Consider the following 17,647-nt stretch of genomic DNA (forward strand, 5'->3'; position numbering starts at 1 on the left):
TCGAGAATAGAGCGTCATATCAGCGCATGTGCAGTTGGAGCAATCTTCTGCTTCGCAGCACAACTGCGTGTGCGCCAAAAGTCACGGAAATTGCAGAAGCGTGAACTCTGATGCCCTGACTCTGCACCGAAGGGTTAGTAAAGGTACCACCTAGGCTGGGGGGGAAGCAGGGAGGGGTCTATGTAGGGGTTTTATTATTAGGGGTTTGGTTCTCCATTAAAATGAAACTACACAGCCTAGCCCAGATCTTCCTATAGTTTGCTCCCTGGATTGATCCTTGCCTGAACTGACACTGCCTCTGTTGTATGCTTTTTGCTACCTCGCTTGCTCCAGGAAGTTATTGTTGGTTCCAACTTCTGCCACTCCTCCACTGCATACCTCCCAACATTTTTAAAATAGAAAGAGGGACAAAAAGCTTTGCTGCGTGTATTGCGGTGAAAGAAATCTGACCACATCCCCACTTTATTGCCTCAACCTCTAATTACCATGTTCATTTTACAAAATTTGAAAAGTTATGGAATGTTTGAACACATTTCTGGGGTTTTTATGGTCAGGTTTTGTGTTTTTGCAGTTTTGCTTATGAAGGGTAATGGCCCATAACCAAATGTCTATAGAGGACTGCAGTGGTCACAATGAAAATGTTTGGCATTCACATTAAAAGCAACACAGTAGTTTAAAGGAACAGTTGCAGTAACCAAAAAATTTTTATTTTTTTCTTAAAGTAATGAAAATCGAATGTACAGTTGTGCTCCACTGGTACAACTATAGTTTATATAAAGAAGCTGCTGTGTCACCATGGGGCAGCCATTCAAAGCTGAAAAAGGAGAAAAGGCACAGGATGCACAGCAGATAACAGTTAAGCGTAGTATACAACAGGATTCTTCAGAGCTTATCTGTAATCTGCTGTGTATCCTGTGCTTGAATGGCTGCCCCCATGGCTAAACAGCAGCTTGTTTATATAAACTATAGCTGTGTTTCTAAAGCAAACACACAAGTTTTACCAGTGCGGGGCCACAGTACATTATATTATCCTTAAAACACTTCATTTTGAATATTTTTTACTTTTCCTTTAAACACATTAGTGCCAGTAGCCTATTACAGCATGAAAAATGGGTAGAAAAATTCAACCACTGCAATTATAAAACGTTTAAGAACATGAAATTAGAACCTCTACTCTAGAGCCTAAAAAAAAACTTCTAGTATTTCTTTTGGATTCAGGCCAAATTAAAATACATTTTGCTTACTACAGCCTTGCAATATATACAACCTTGAAACTTGAATTGTTCCATATTTTTTTTAAGTGACAAAATGTAGAATCAGAGAACGAAAAAAGGTGTGATAACTTGCAGCATTTTGATACTAGTCTTCTTACCTTTAATAAGAAAAGCAGTTAATATAACATACTGTATTGTACATAAAATAAATATTACTTTTAGGCCTCTCCACACACAAAACAGACACTTTTTCCTATTGACCCAAGAATTCTAGAAAATTTCCAATTTATTTGGGTTGCACATACAACTGCCAATTTACTTTTATTAAGTTTGAAGCATCAAAGTAGTTGGGGAAAGTAGGCAATGCTTTGCAGTCTCTGTACTGAAAAACCGTCCAAGTTTTTTTGTGAGTGGATATTTCTATGTGTTGTTTTCTGAATTATTGTTTTTCAGTCACTAGCTGTGGTTTAAGGAGCATCAAGGTATGTGCCTGAACGAAACACAGAAGAGACGATCTTCCCCACAGAATTTATTGTTGCCTCACTGTCCGAGCTTGACTCAGAATCACTGCTCCCCGAGTAGGCCCCAAGGCCAGGCAAAATTCCAATGCAGACAGAAGCTGATGGGCAATGCAGATGAGAGCCAGTCAAGGTACTGCCTCCAATGGAGCTAGAATGGCTCTCACCTAATACACAAAAATAAACGCATTAATATTTTTTATGATGTCTCTTTATACTTTCTGGTGATCCCAATATCATTTATTTGGGGGGGGGGTATGATTAGATTTTCTATTTTAAATGCTTACTGAAATACTAACAGGACATACTATAAAAATCTACATATTAAAAGTTATATCACTCTAGTGAAAGTCAGTATGTATCACTTCTGAGGTGATTAGCATTGCGTTATTATACATACCTTTTAACTTCTCATTGTCAAGTTCTAACTTTGATTTCTTGGCACTTGAGCTTTCAGAATTACTAAAAATAAATAAAAACAGAAATATGGGGTAATGGAACACAAAGCCTTATCGATGGCATTTTTACGCATGTCTGTGCATACACAAAAGGATTTCAGCCAGAAAATCTCAAGAAAGGAATTTGGAATAATAATTAGAATTCAAATCCCCATATGTATTAAAAGTCACTAAGTTTGCCCAAGGGCAGTAACACATAGCAACCAATAAGATACTTACTTTTAAACATGGGACAAGTAAATTCTACCTGCTGATTGGTTGCTATGGGTTACTGATCCTGGGCAAACTTATTGCCTTTTATTACATAACCCCCAAAGGGCGTAACGTGTCTGCTGTTGTTCAAAGTCCTAAGCTCTCCAGGTATGACATGCAACCTATGGCTCTCCTACCCAGATAAATACTGCATAGTCACAGTACACAATTTGACAAGTACATACTCATGGGCACATCATTATTTACTGTAATAAATATCTTTAATCTCCAGTTTTCACTGCCAGGGTACTAATCCCACTGCATATTTACGCTTCTATTTACAATTAAAGGGGAACTATTGTGAAAATAAAAATATAATCATATAAGGTTCCTCATACTGAAGTAAGCAACCTTCTAAATACAATCAATTCAAAAATCTGCATTGTTTCTGAAATAAGTTTGTATTCACTATTCCTCTCTCATCATCTGTTTCTCTTCATTCTGTAGGGTGTCAGAGGAATGATCCAATATATATTCTAATAGTCGGGGGGGGGGGGTCCCTTTCCTAGCAGTTAATTAGAGCTCACTCAAATAACGGATTCCAGTACAAACAAAATAACTGCCTTTTGCACAAATTCTGCATGAAGAGAGACAATGTCTAGTGAATTTAATAGAGTGAGCTCCAATACATCTTACAGGCAAATATATAAGATATATTGGATCATTCATCCGACACCCAACTCCTGAATGTAGACCAAATGAGGAGAAACGGATGCTGAGAGAGGAATAGTGAAGATGAACTTTATTATTTCATAAATGGTACAGAATTTTAATTGATTGCATTTAGAAAGTTTCTTATTTCAGTATGCTGAAGCTAATATTACATTTTGATTTTCACAATAGTTCCCCTTTAAAATATTTTGAGCAATTTTATTTAGTTCTCTATTGCAGTTTGTGCCTGTAAAATAATCTCTGCACTGAGACTATTGGAGCTGGAATTTTTATTTGAATATATAAAGTCCCAATATGTTCAGCACACCTTAAAAAAAAAAAAAATAGAGTGACCCCGGTGCTACGTACTATAACATTTTATTAACATCCAAAAATGAAGGTGCACACGAGGAACTTTTAAGGAATTGTATAAAAAGCCATAGTTTTATTCAATACATTAAAAACGGAGTAAACGTTTCGGTCTGTTCCTTTTTCAAGACCATAAACCCCAATTAAAATCACCTGTGAATAAATAGGCAAGACCCACGAGCATTCATCCAATGATAAGACCAATCAAAACGTGTCAGGAAACCCAGCCCTAAAGAAAAAGTTAAAGGGATACTGTCATGGGAAAAAAAATTTTTTTTTCAAAATTAATCAGTTAATAGTGCTGTTCCAGCAGAATTCTGCACTGAAATCCATTTCTCAAAAGAGCAAACAGATTGTTTTATATTCAATTTTGAAATCTGACATGGGGCTAGACATATTGTCAATTTCCCAGCTGCCCTAAGTCATAGATTGTTTTATATTCAATTTTGAAATCTGACATGGGGCTAGACATATTGTCAATTTCCCAGCTGCCCTAAGTCATGTGACTTGTGCTCTGATAAACTTCAATCACTCTTTACTGCAAGTTGGAGTGATATCACCCCCCTCCCTTTCCCCCCCAGCAGCCAAACAAAAGAACAATGGGAAGGTAACCAGATAACAGCTCCCTAACACAAGATAACAACTACCTGGTAGATCTAAGAACAACACTCAATAGTAAAAACCCATGTCCCACTGAGACACATTAAGTTACATTGAGAAGTAAAAACAGCAGCCTGCCAGAAAGCATTTCTCTCCTGAAGTGCAGGCACAAGTCACATTACTGGGGGCAGCTGGGAAATTGACAAAATGTCTAGCCCCATGTCAGATTTCAAAATTGAATATAAAAAAATCTTTTTCCTTTTTTGAGAAATGGATTTCAGTGCAGAAGTATGCTGGAGTAGCACTATTAACTGATGCGTTTTGAAAAAAACATGTTTTCTAATGACAGGATCCCTTTAACCATTAAAAACCAAATAGGATCAGAACCTAATCACACTATGATGAACTGTAACACACGGCCACAATGTATCAGATGCTTGCTGTAAAATATGTCAAAATAGATGTTAAATAGTTGGTACAAAGCTCTTATCCAAATAGCAACATAATTACATACAGTAGTTAACACTGGTTTAAAAAGCAAAGGAATGAGCATTGTTCATTTAACCCTGTCGTTGCCATAGTATTTAACTTTTTTATCCAAAAAACCTCCCTCTGTAGTAACAGTTTTGAACGGTCTCCACCTCTCGCAAGAGGGGAATGTGATCTATGGCAACATATTGAAATGTGAGGAGCCTGTGTCCAGCCTCCAAGAAATATTTGGCCACAAACCTGTTTGGTTTTTAATGGTTAACCTTTTCTTTAGGGTTGGGTTTCCTGACATGTGGTGATTGGTTAGTCTTATCAGACATAAACGCTCGCACTCTGAGCCAGTCTTGGTTCTCGTGTGGGTGCTGGGTCAAATGAATAAAGTACCCCCTCTTGTAAAATATAAGGATATTATAAGTTACCGAGGAGTTTCATGACCATATAAAAACACGAGGCCGAAAGCCGAGTTTTTTTACAGGTCATGGAACTCCGATGTAACTTCTAATATCCTCATATTTTGCAACTGGGGGTACTTTATTTATTATAATACACAAGTTTTAGTGAGTCATGTGACAGAAATTACATCAGAACTCACCGTTTATAAGGATATAATTTACAAGATATTCATGGCTTTTGTGTATAATATATATACATACACACACATATATACATACACACATACATACACATGTTGTGAAATGCAAGCTTTGATGCAATTTTCAAAAATTCCATAAAAAAAAAAAGTATATAAAGTTATATATTCTGTGAAATCACACTGAAAATTAAACAAAAGAGCTACTCAGAGCTGTAGTGCAATTTTGTAATGTATTTCTTCATTCAGTCAATCAACCTTGAGAAAAAATGGCTACGTAAAATAGAAGCACATATTTTTTTACTATTTGAACCAACCTTCTGTGCCTGACTGCTCCTGCTAGCAGCTTCGACTGAGAAAACTTATTCTTGACATCAACAGTTTTTGTTACTGGCTTCTTATCAGAATCTTTCTTCTTGATGTCTGCATTTGTAACTGCTGTTGTACGGGCATTGTTAGATATATGTTAAGGAGAAGAAATTGACAACAAAACAACAGGGATACCCAGAAATACCTTTGTGTGGTATATTTATATATAATACACAAAAGCCATGAATATCTTGTAAATGATATCCTTATAATTTACAGATCAGGTAATTCCCTATGGGCCAGACTGTAATTTATATCCTTATAAACATCGCATTCTGACATCAGAACGCGCCATTTATAACTTAACACCCTGTCACTCTTACCTCGTGTTCCTTCTGCGCTCCCCCTCCTTCTCCAGGCACACTCCCTCTGCCCCTCCCACACCCTGTCACTCCTCCTCACACCTCTTGTTCTGGCTGCTGCTCCCACCCTCCAGGTATCAAACTTCAGTTTTCACTCGTCTGTCCCTCCCACCCTCCAGGTATCAAACTTCAGTTTTCACTCGTCTGTCCCTCCCACCCACGTTCCTCTCCAGTCTTTTGTCCTCAGCCATCAATCTCCTCTCTCTCTCCCTCTCACCCTCCCACTCTCAGTTCATCTCTGCTGTTGGCCTCTTCCCTGCATCTTCGACCCTTCATGCCTTTCCCCTTCTGTCACTTATTAAAGGGGTGGTTCACCTTAAAATTAACTTTCAGTATTCTATAGAATTACAAATTCTAAACAAGTTTTTCATTATTTATTCTTTATAGTTTTTACATTATTTGCCTTTTTCCTCTGACTCTTTCCAGCTTTCAAATGGGGGGTCACTGACCTCATCTAAAAAACAAATTTTCTGTTAAGCTATAGATTTATTGTTACAGCTACTTATTACTCATCTTTGTATTCAGGCCTCTCCTATTCATATTCCAGTCTCTTATTCAAATTAATGCATGGTTGCTAGGGTAATTTGCACCCTAGCAACCAGATTGCTAAAACTGCACACGAATGAGCTGCTGAATAAAAAGCTAAATAACAAAAATCACAAATAATAAAAAATGAGGCCTGCGGCCTCGTGCTTTTATATGGTTATGTAACTCCTTGGTGACTTTTAATATATCTATATATTTTAGTAGGGGGTGCCTTATTCACTGAGCATTATAGGGGGGTGCATTATTCACTGAGCATTATAACGAGTACTAATGTCATCAGTTATAAATGGTGAGCAGTGATGTCATTTTTGTCACATGACTCACTAAACTTGCAGGCCCGGATTTGTGGCAAGGCCACATAGGCCAGGGCCTAGGGCGGCAAACAATAGGGGAGGCATGCCGCCCAGCCGCATTATGGGGACGTGTCGCTCCTCTGTGACTTATAATATACTTATATTTTATAATAGGGGGTACTTTATTCACTATATAAAGATACCTCCAAAATTGATTGCTACAGTAAATGGTAAGGTCTGATTTGCGAAGGAGCAATAGTTCATATTTGTCTAACATTTAACAGATCAGTTTCATTCCCCTTTTTACAGCAGTGCAACTAAGTTCTCTTACATATTTTAAACAATAAAGTCAATGGCAGGCCAAGCTGTTTATTTGTCACTGCCACCATGTCTGAGAATTGCAGGCACCCAGTATAGAGAGAGCTGGTACGCTAACAGGAGCACAAAAGAACACATTCCAACATAATGTAAAATAACTAACTCCAATGGTCCCTTATGCAGGTATGCAACTTCTCTCCAAATTGAGCTTCCTATGCTCACTGACTGATGGAATGTTTGCAAAACATTAATCTTTTAGAGAACTTAGTAGTTCCATGCATCTTTTGCAGTCAGTATTGTCAGTCTACCATGGTTTTAACACATTAGCCTGCAATACTTTGGGGAATACCAGAAAACATTATTTAGTAAACGTGTAAGTGATCTTTTAGTATGGTCACCACACCTATAACCCTGCTGAGAGAGTCAGCAACAAGGACTGGGAACCTCTACGAGAGATGGCAAAGCTTACAAGCAAAGCCTAAGAAGAATGCAACACAAACCATTTGCACATTGATTTACCTCTCTTTCAAGGAGTTTTAGACTATCATTCTAATAAACTTTAACTAGCAAAAAGGGAGTTTTAACAGAAAAACCAGATGACAACAACTTCTGGAATAAAATACAAATTGCAAATTCAAATTGCTGCAAAAGGATATTCTAAACTCATTCACTTCTTTCATATCTTCATCCCTCCTTTGTTTTTCTATCAATTCTTGTTTTCTTGAAACTTCATCCAGAAAGTTTGTCTCATCCTCATCCAGACCTCTTACCATATTCTCTGTAAAGGAGAAAATATTTTTAGTTGCACATAGACTGTTCAGTTTCACATAAGAGTCAATAAAACATGAACATACTAAATATCAACATTATAATGTGGGCTCTGACTGCAATATTTTCTATACTTAATGGGATCTGGTAATATTATTCCATATCTACAGAACAAATATCCAGAAACTTAAGTAATATAAGCTATGGAAAGCTAGTTGCCATCAAATACTAAAATGGTTGAGAGCACAACACAAACAAGCATACACCGTGCTACATGAAATTTACCAACAAGAGTCTTTGGAATCATGGAAGGTAATTATAGAGTTTCTGACTGCTTCATTCATAACTTCTCTGCTATATTCTTAGGATGACAGTAATAGAAACGGATATCAAGGAATTTTTACCCATGTCTGCAAGCCGCCTTTTTTATTATATCTACCAATCTATCTATATGCATGTTAAAGGAACAGTAACACTAAAAATGTATAAGGGAAAAACCCACTACCCCACTTCTATCCTGGACTAGGTTAACTATTTTTAATGATTAATAAATAATAAATCAATACAGATCATGAATCTTACTAAATTTAAACTGCTCTTCATACTCCTCTTGCTTTTTGTCCTTCTGCTCTTGAAGCCTTTCATATAGAGAACGTGGATCAAAAACTTCTTCTGGGCACTCTGCAAGAGACAAAGTTCAGTGCATAGTATATTATCCAGACTACATAGCCAAGTTTACTGAAAACCAAAGAAACACAAACATTTCTTGTACTATTAAACTAGCCAATATAACAAATATTTATACGTGTGAAAGATAGTTTTAACAAATATTGGGAGAACAGTTATCCAATGGGACAAACAAATGAATTTGGTGTGAGAATTTTGTGGTCTGTAGGAAACTAGGGGTAGGCCGAAGAGGCAGCTGCCTAGGGCATAACATACTAACATAGTAAGTTTGTTTGAAAAAAAAGGCACACGTCCACCAAGTTCAAATTTTTAACTTTTTTTTTTAACATGCCTAACTACTAGTTGATCCAGAGGAAGGCAAAAAATCCCATCTGAAGCCTCTCCAATTTGCCTCAGAGGGGGGAAACTAGGGGTAGGCCGAAGAGGCAGCTGCCTAGGGCATAACATACTAACATAGTAAGTTTGTTTGAAAAAAAGGCACACGTCCACCAAGTTCAAATTTTTAACTTTTTTTTTTAACATGCCTAACTACTAGTTGATCCAGAGGAAGGCAAAAAATCCCATCTGAAGCCTCTCCAATTTGCCTCAGAGGGGGGAAAATTCCTTCCTGACTCCAAAATGGCAATCGGACTAGTCCCTAGATCAACTTGTATTATGAGCTATAGTCCATAACCCTGTATTCTCTCACTTGATAAAAAAAAAAAAATCCAACCCCTTTTTAAAGCTAATGTATCAGCCTGTACAACTGATTCAGGGAGAGAATTCCACATCTTCACATCTCTCACTATAAAAAAACCCCTTCTGAAGCATATTATATTATCCCCTTATATATTTATACATAGTTATATCACCCCTTAAACGCCTGTTCTCCAGCGTGAACATCCCAAATTTGGCCAGTCTTTCATCATAACTAAGATTTTCCATACCTTTTACCAGCTTAGTTGGCCTTCTCTGTACCCTCTCTAATTCAGTAATGTCCTGTTTGAGCACTGGAGACCAAAACTATACGGCATATTCTAGATGGGGCCTTACCAGTGCTCTATAAAGTACTCACAATCTATGCCCCTTTTAATACAGCTCAAGACCTTATTTGCCCTTGATGCTGCTGACTGGCATTGCTTGCTACAACCAAGTTTATCCTCTACAAGGACACCAAGGTCCTTTTCAATAATGGATTTGCCTAGTGCAGTCCCATTAAGGGTATAAGTGGCTTGGATATTTTTACATCCCAGGTGCATGACTTTATATTTATCTACATTGAATCTCATTTGCCACTTAGCTGCCCAGATTGCCAGTTTGTCAAGGATGCTGCATCCTGGATGGAATTAATTGGGCTAGATAGTTGTGTTTCATCTCCAAACACTGATGCATTACTTACAATACCCTCCTCTAAGTCATTAATGAACAAGTTAAATAAAAGTGGACCCAATACCGAGCCCTGAGGGACCCCACTAAGAACCTTACTCCACCATTTCAACGTCAGGGTGCGTGCGTGCACACACATGGGGGAGCCAGGTTGCCGGTCAAGTTGCCTAGATTGCCCTGTCTGCTTGGCCCAGCCCTGGGTAGACGCTATGAGGCATGACATAGGACATAAGTCCCACCCATTCGAATTCAGGAATATAAAGCACTGTATAACGAAAACCTTAGTAGTCATTAATTAGTAGAATATCATTTGATTTTATATACTTCATATACTTTATAACTTCAGCTCATTCATATAAAGATATGTTGGGAAAAAAAAACAAAATCTATGCCAAGTGGAAAAGGGTATATTTTCTATGGACCTTAGTACTTCAGAGAGCCAATACCTTCTGGATCCTCTGGTTTTCGTACTTTTTCCCATTCTTCCTGTCTTTTCTTTTTTCGCTCTTCTATTTCAGATTCTGTGACAAATCTTTTGTTTATGACAAGGTCCTCTGGTTGCCCATCCATGGTCAGATTCCTAAGTGAAACAAAATCGGCACAATGGGAAATCAAGCAGCAACATTTCCTTTATAATTTATTCTCTTTACGTGAGAAAAAGTATAACCCAAGGTTTTGTAAGGATTATGGAGTATTCTCACTGGGAAATGAAAACCCTTTCATTAAAAGTTACAAGAGAGCAAACAGAAGCGGAAACAAGCCGACAGGCCCGAATTTGTGGAAAGGCCACCTAGGCCCGGGCCTAGGGGGGCAGGATTTTAGGGGGGCAGCATGATGCCCAACCACACCCATATTGGTTGAAAAACACTGGGGATGCACTGGAGATAGAATAATGTTTTAAATTTCCCATGCGCCAATCCCCATTGCTCCAGTCCAGATGATGAAAGGGGAGGGGACAGGGGCCGACGAATGGCAGTGGGCCTAGGGGCGTCCCACTATGTAAACTGGCCCTGCAAGCACATTCAAATGAACTGTGAATGTTTCCATGTCAGTAGGAATTTGAATTAAGTCTTATGGAGGTTCAATTCATAATATGGAAGGAAGGTTTGCAAATTGTTTACAGATGTATAGTTTAAAGGGAACTTTACCTGATGAGCTATATAGAATTTCCATGCTCTTGTTACAAGTCTGTTATATTGTATATTCTGTATTCTGTATACACTGTATATTCTGAATCTAAAACCTTTATGGAGGTTCAATTCATAATATGGAAGGAAGGTTTGCGAATGGTTTACAAATGTATAGTTTAAAGGGAACTTTACCTGATGAGCTATAGCTATATAGAATTCCATGCTCTTGTTACAAGTCTGTTTAGGCACTGTATATTCTGAATCTAAAACCTTTAACTATAATAAGAATGTTTATAACACATTAGGTATGTCATACATAGCAGGTAAGGTAGTTTCACAATATTAAGAGTCTCAGAAACGTCAAAGTGTTTACACAATGAACTGGAGCACTTCCACTCAATATGTATAATCATTTCAATAAAATGAATAGTCCAGATTAGCTAGCCAATGTAAAATGACTTCACGTTTTAAGAAGAGAACATTTGTGATTGCATACCGCCAACTAGTACGCTTTTCGCGGGACAGTCCCGATTTTCCTAATAAAAGCCGTAGTCCCTGATCGCTGCTTAAACGTCCCGCAACGCCATAAGGTTCAGTTTGGCCTGACAAATAATACCGACGGCGCAGGTCTCATCTCGCGCGAGTTTGGCGTCACGAACACAAGTATATATGCGCGTTGACGCAACACGTAGCTTCTTTATGGGAAAGAGAAGCAGCGCTGGAGGGTCTTTCATATAAAGCAGGCACCAATTCACATGTTTCAGACTCTGGTCGCAGCTCCTATCTTACAGGGGAAAAGGGTAGATAGTAGCCAACGTATCCCCTGTTCCCGCCAGTTTTGTGGTGCCAATAATATAGTGAATAAAGTACCCCCTCTTGAAAAATCTAAGGATATTATAAGTTACAGATAGGGTTGCCACCCGGCCGGTATTCTACCGGCCTAGCCAGTAAAACACCTGCCGGGGCCGGTATTACAAATTTACCGGCAATGTAGCTGCCGGTAAATTTGTAATACCCTTCAAAAAGAGCCCTCGGCCTGCCCCTAATCCCCTGTAACCTACCTTTTCTCCTCAGTTTTTGGTTTTCCGTGATGTGGCCCGCCGCTTTTTTTTCCGTTCCCCCACCAGCCGGTAAAAAACATAAAAAAAGGTGGCAACCCTAGTTACAGAGGAGTTTTATGAACATATAAAAGCCGAGTGTTTTTATACAAGGTCATGGAACTCCGAGGTAACTTCTAATATCCTCATATTTTGCAACTGGGGGTACTTTATTTATTATAATACACAAGTTTCAGTGAGTCATGTGACAGAAATTACATCAGAACTCACCGTTTATAACTGATGACATCAGAACTCACCGTTTATAAGGATATAATTTACAAGATATTCATAGCTTTTGTGTATTATATCGCAATATCCATTGTTTTTTTCTGCTCTGTAGAATTTATATTTGTGCTTAGGAGCACAAAAATCCTCTTTGTGGTTTGTCACTGGTGGGACCTACAACTGCCTAATAGCTGCCTCTGGAGTGTATGCTCCGAACACTTCCGCAGATACAAAGAGAACAATGATTTCTTTTTATTGTGGTTTATTTTTTGTTTCTGCGTAAATCTCCCAACTTGTGCCAGGGAATAAAAAACACCAACACAATACCTGCTGTGCTAACATCAGAACCAAAGGGTTTTGTGTAAACTAAGACCAGGAGAAATTAAAGGAAAACTATACCCCCAAAATGAATACTTAAGCAACAGGTCAAATGAAGTGGCATATTAATGAATCTTACCAAACTGGTATATATTTCAATAAATATTGCCCTTTCATATCTTTTGCCTTGAACCATTATTTTGGAATGGTCTGTGCTGCCTCAGAGATCACCTGACCAGAAATACTATAGCTCTAACTGTAACAGGAATAAGTGGAAGCAAAAAATAGAACTCAATCTGTTTATTTTCTTGTGTGACCTAACGTATGGTTTCTTTGGATTGTTTGTGTGCACTGTGAATCCTAGGATCCCAGGGGAGTGGCCCTTGTTTCTTAAAATGGAAATTTTCTATTTAGGATTACCCAATGGTACATACTACTAAAAAGTATATTATTATGAAAATATGAAAATGGTTTATTTACATGAAGCAGGGTTTTACATATAAGCTGTTTAATGCAGTATATTTTTTAGTATACATTGTTCGGGGGGTATAGTTTTCCTTTATGTCCAAGGAGTCCTTAAAAACATCCGCCTTACATACAACTCACACTCACAAACAGAGGCTATTACAGTAGCACAACTTTGGTTTGCTTGGCCTTTAGTATCATTTAGCTTAAATAAACCACCTGACCCATTCCCCTCTGGCATGTGTTTTCTACTGCAGAGCACAGAAAGGTAAAAATAAATAATATGTTTAGACAAACATCTAAGTAAATGTACCGTACATGTTTCAATTTACATACAAATTCTTAAGAACAAACCTTCACACCCTATCTTGTACATAACCCACCTATAATCTTGTTTTTTTTTTGTACTGAGTTTTTAGGCTATTTTCTTTATGAGAAGACTGGGTGAAGTTGACCAAAAGTGATATTTTTAAAATAGTAAAGCACAGAGCATTTGTTTTTAGATGGGGCCAGCGACTCCCCATTTGAAATCTGGAAGTAGTCAAAAGAAGACAATTCAAAAACTATAAAAAAGAAAAAATGAAGAGCAATTGAAAAGTTGCTTCAAATTAGCCATTTTATAACATACTAATAGTTAACTTAAAGGTAAACAACCCCTTTAATATACATTTGAGTCTATGGGTGCTTTGCACATTATTAAGCATGACCACTCTAGAGTGCAATTTTTGTGCCTTAGTTTTCTTGAATTTGTTTCCCATTAAAAAATTACCTCCAAAATCCAATTGTTTCACATCTTGACGTTTGTGAAATTGAATTTACATTTATTATATTTTGAGGTCACAGCATGCCACACAGTTTGTACACAATTCAGAACCATGGCATTCATATTTATGATCTTTCCCCAAAACATGAGAGATACAAGCAGAAATTTTGTTGAGCTCTGTAATAATAAATAATAATAATAAACAGCATCTTGTATTTAATCCAAACTAAGATGTCATATATCCTTATTGGAAGCAGAACCAGCCTATTGGGTTTATTTAATGTTTACACGATTTTCTAGTAGACTTAAGGTATGAAGATCCAAACTACGGAAAAGCCCCAGGTCCCAAGCATTCTGGATAACAGGTCCCATACCTACATATTTTGGGGCCTCTACTTCCTAGTTATTTAGTTAATCATATGTATTATATTATTCAGACTTAGAATATAGCTTCTGTTGTTTATTAAATCAAATCTGTCCCGATATGTAAAGCATAGGGTGTTGTGATGTTTTCAGTAACTTTTCAGAAGAACTGCAACTGGACACAGGTAAACTGTGCAATATTGGAACTTAAATGGAATTCAGAAGGATCAAATGGTAAGTTATGGGAAATAGGACTTTTGCTAAAATAGAAATGATTTATATGGAACTGTGAGCCTTTTTGTCCATATTTCATTAGGACTCTGAGTACTATTATATGACTGTCCCATTTTACAATCACACAATATTGCCATTTTCTGAACAATTACTCCAAATGTGTATGAACTGTGCAAATGAACAACTAAACACTGATTAGCCTGGCTGAAAGGCCATCACTATACATGAATGTGTCATTTCTTTTATGAATTGGTAAATTCATACCTTGTGCGGTGTCCCAGGGTCTAGATAGAAAAAGCCTTATGTAGGAGACATTGGGATAACTCCACCTCTACTCTATTTTCCTTTTCAATCTTTTATTCATGAATTGCTGGCTAATTGATAATTCTCTTGTTTTAAAAAAAAATCAGAATTTTTTAAAAAATCTTGATATTTATTGGCACTAGCACTTTAATCAGTTGATGGTTTAAAATTAATTCATAATTAACTGGTAGTATATTGAAGCACTGGCGCTTTAATTAATGAATTATACTAATAATTGATTAAATTAAATTAATTGTTGGCTATAATGAAAAATTAATTGGTTTCTGTGTTAGCACTGAATTTATTGCACAGTATATGAAGAACTAAGCACCTTCACTAATTGATGCACTTTAAGGGTAATTGAATGTTTTAAATAAATTCTGGAAAAATAAAATATTCAGATAGTGTGGGGTTACTACTGCTTTCTTTAGAGAATTGGTAAATTACTTTATTAACAGTAATGATAATAATAGAAGATTAATGTTTTAACATTCTCGGCTCCCATGACATTTGTAGGGAGAGTCACGTGGGCAAATAGTACTAAGCTCCAGTTTGGCTCTTAATAAGTTGCTCTGTCTACGTTTGAAGTCTTATAGCAAGGTGATGTACAGCAGCCATGTTGTGTTAGAGTAAAACAAATGTATTTATCCATTATTTATTGAAAATTAATTTTTATCTGATATAATTTATTAATACTATATATAGTCAAAAAGTGTTTGCTATTTTTGCATAATACACACAGGGGTGCTGCAATAAAAGGTATTTTTGTTATATTACAATTATGAGTCTTGTGACATACAGGGGAAAAATATTATACTGGTCAATACTGCACACCTTCAATCCCCAAGGTACTATTTGGGATAAAATACAATATACAGTACAAAAAACAGGTAAAAGGTGGACTGCAAAATCAATATATTATAAATACAATTTATTATGTAATCTCTAAACTTTTTTCTTGTCCTTCCAATTACTAGCATTCACCAATACCAAGGAACAGTTATTTGAATTTTCCCTACAGGAAAAGTGATTACCCACCTGGATTGTATTTATTATTGGTTTTATAACTATTTATTCTTAACGTATTCGTTGTGTTTCCGGGCCGGCCGGTGTTTTAGAGATTTCATAATAAATTGCATTTTTAATATATTGGTTTCGCAATCCGCCTTCTACCTGTTTTTTGCTTTTTGTTTTATTACCCTGGTAGAATACCAACCATTTTTGTACCTTTACAGACTATAAACTTAGAGGATCATTCATATTGCTGCTTTGCTTGGTTCTGTAATTGCTAGTGGCACCTTGTAGATTATTTTATTCCCCATGATTGTTTCTGCAAGTGGACACAGTCATGTCACAACAGGTACACTGTACAGAATATGCCACAAAGAAGTGGAGCTACAGAATCTTCTCATAACATGGAAACAGAGTCCTAGTGGAAGAAACTGGGCTGCATACAGTGGAAGCAAGAGAAGACAGGCTTATATAGACTCCTGTTTACATAACTGCCTTGTGGGTGGGCACAGAGGCTTTATTAGAATGTTATAAAAGTTATTTTACTAAACAAACTCACAATGCCTCTTGGGCTCTGCAGAGAAATCCACCTCATGATCCTGGGACCAAATCATGGAGGCACAATCTTTCATTATTTCCGAGGTAGAATTTTGCAGGTGCATATACACCCTGATTTGCTGAAGCCTAGTCAGAGGTAGGGTTGCCACCTTTTATGGAAAAACATATCGGCCCTCCTATATTTTTGTGGTTTTTCCCTATAAATAACATTGGCATCAAGCAACATTTTTACTGGCCAGGTGGGAACCCTAGTCAGAGGGTTTGTACTGGAAAGTTTTTCTCTGCACTGAACAGCCAGAAAAAGAAAAAAAGTTTCTAACTTAATTGGCTTTTGGCAGAGAGACCAGAACAGCCACAACAGAAGATAAGATACATTTGAAATGTATCTAGATAAGCAGTCTAGACAAACAAATAAGTAATTGTAACAATATCAGATAACAGGTCCCTTGGGAAAAGTTAGACTCACAGCTTAAAGGGCAATTCACCTTCATTAGCAAAACTGTAATAACTGAAAAAAACAGAAACATGTTCAAACTTTTATAACCTGCCAAATTTTGTAAAATGAACATGGTAATTAGGAGGTGTGACCACATAAACAGACGTGGTCAAAAAATTTGCAACGATACATGCAGCAACTTTTTTGTCCTTTTTATTTTCAGAATGTTGGGAGGTATGAACAATGCCCTTTTTGGGCCCCAGAACTTTCTGCTGAAGAACACATAGGTTAGGATCAGACTTCGAGATTATTTTTTGGTCAATTTCATTCACTTTTCTCCTAAATTAGCTTTTGTTCTGTCCCTGAATTGTGAAAAATCTATCCCTTATTTGCACAAAAATACTGGGACCCCCTGATGCCATTGTGATAAAAATGCCTATTTTCTTTAAATAAGCCTTTGTACCTAAATTTAAACATCTTGGCATTGTTAAGCGAAAACATTGGGACCCTCGTAGAACAAAAATAGAGAGAACAAAATTAATTGTACTTTTGATCAAATATGGCGCGCAGATAGTGGAGGTAATGTTGGGAACAAGAAAAATAAAATGTTTCTGTTGTACTAGAGAGGAGACTCTGGTGGTAGTTACTGTGCTTTCAGCAACCACCAGGAATAAAAACAAAGCAGATAATCATCGCGTGTGCCAAGAGTTTTTCATTGTGATGATTGCACTATATAACCACTTCCTTGTCTGTCACTCCCTCAAAAGCGGCTGCGTACGCGTGACTGTGCTTATATTGTAGTATGTGACGTCTTTGTCTCGCGACATGAGACTTGTGACGTCGAGGTTAGCTGTCAGGAAGGAACAGAGGAGCTGGACCTTAATGGCGTTGCG

The 17,647-nt window shown here is 37.2% G+C and overlaps 1 protein-coding gene across 1 annotated transcript; it reads right to left on the bottom strand.

Annotated features, from left to right (window-relative positions):
- Positions 1–1,482: 1,482 nt before the first annotated feature.
- Positions 1,483–11,526, bottom strand: psme3ip1.S (proteasome activator subunit 3 interacting protein 1 S homeolog). The gene is made up of 7 exons (NM_001087114.1): positions 11,475–11,526; positions 10,295–10,428; positions 8,379–8,477; positions 7,685–7,806; positions 5,458–5,594; positions 2,133–2,194; positions 1,483–1,899 (listed from the first exon to the last, which is right to left on the bottom strand). The coding sequence occupies exons 2-7, from the start codon at positions 10,416–10,418 to the stop codon at positions 1,682–1,684; spliced, it is 762 nt and encodes a 253-aa protein (NP_001080583.1). The 5' UTR covers positions 10,419–10,428; positions 11,475–11,526; the 3' UTR covers positions 1,483–1,681.
- Between the last annotated feature and the right edge of the window lie 6,121 nt (positions 11,527–17,647).

The sequence above is a fragment of the Xenopus laevis genome, chromosome 4S, assembly GCF_017654675.1.
Source record: "Xenopus laevis strain J_2021 chromosome 4S, Xenopus_laevis_v10.1, whole genome shotgun sequence".
NCBI classification, from domain to species: domain Eukaryota; kingdom Metazoa; phylum Chordata; class Amphibia; order Anura; family Pipidae; genus Xenopus; species Xenopus laevis.

Bases quoted from the DNA above. Each gene is read 5' to 3' on its own strand.
- psme3ip1.S (NM_001087114.1), bottom strand. From the start codon at position 10,418: ATGGATGGGCAACCAGAGGACCTTGTCATAAACAAAAGATTTGTCACA. The intron at 2,195-5,457 runs GTTGGTTCAAAT...ATTTATTTTTAG, and splicing joins GGAGCAGTCAGGCACAGAAG to TAATTCTGAAAGCTCAAGTG. The intron at 1,900-2,132 runs GTATGTATAATA...TTTGTGTATTAG, and splicing joins TGACAATGAGAAGTTAAAAG to GTGAGAGCCATTCTAGCTCC.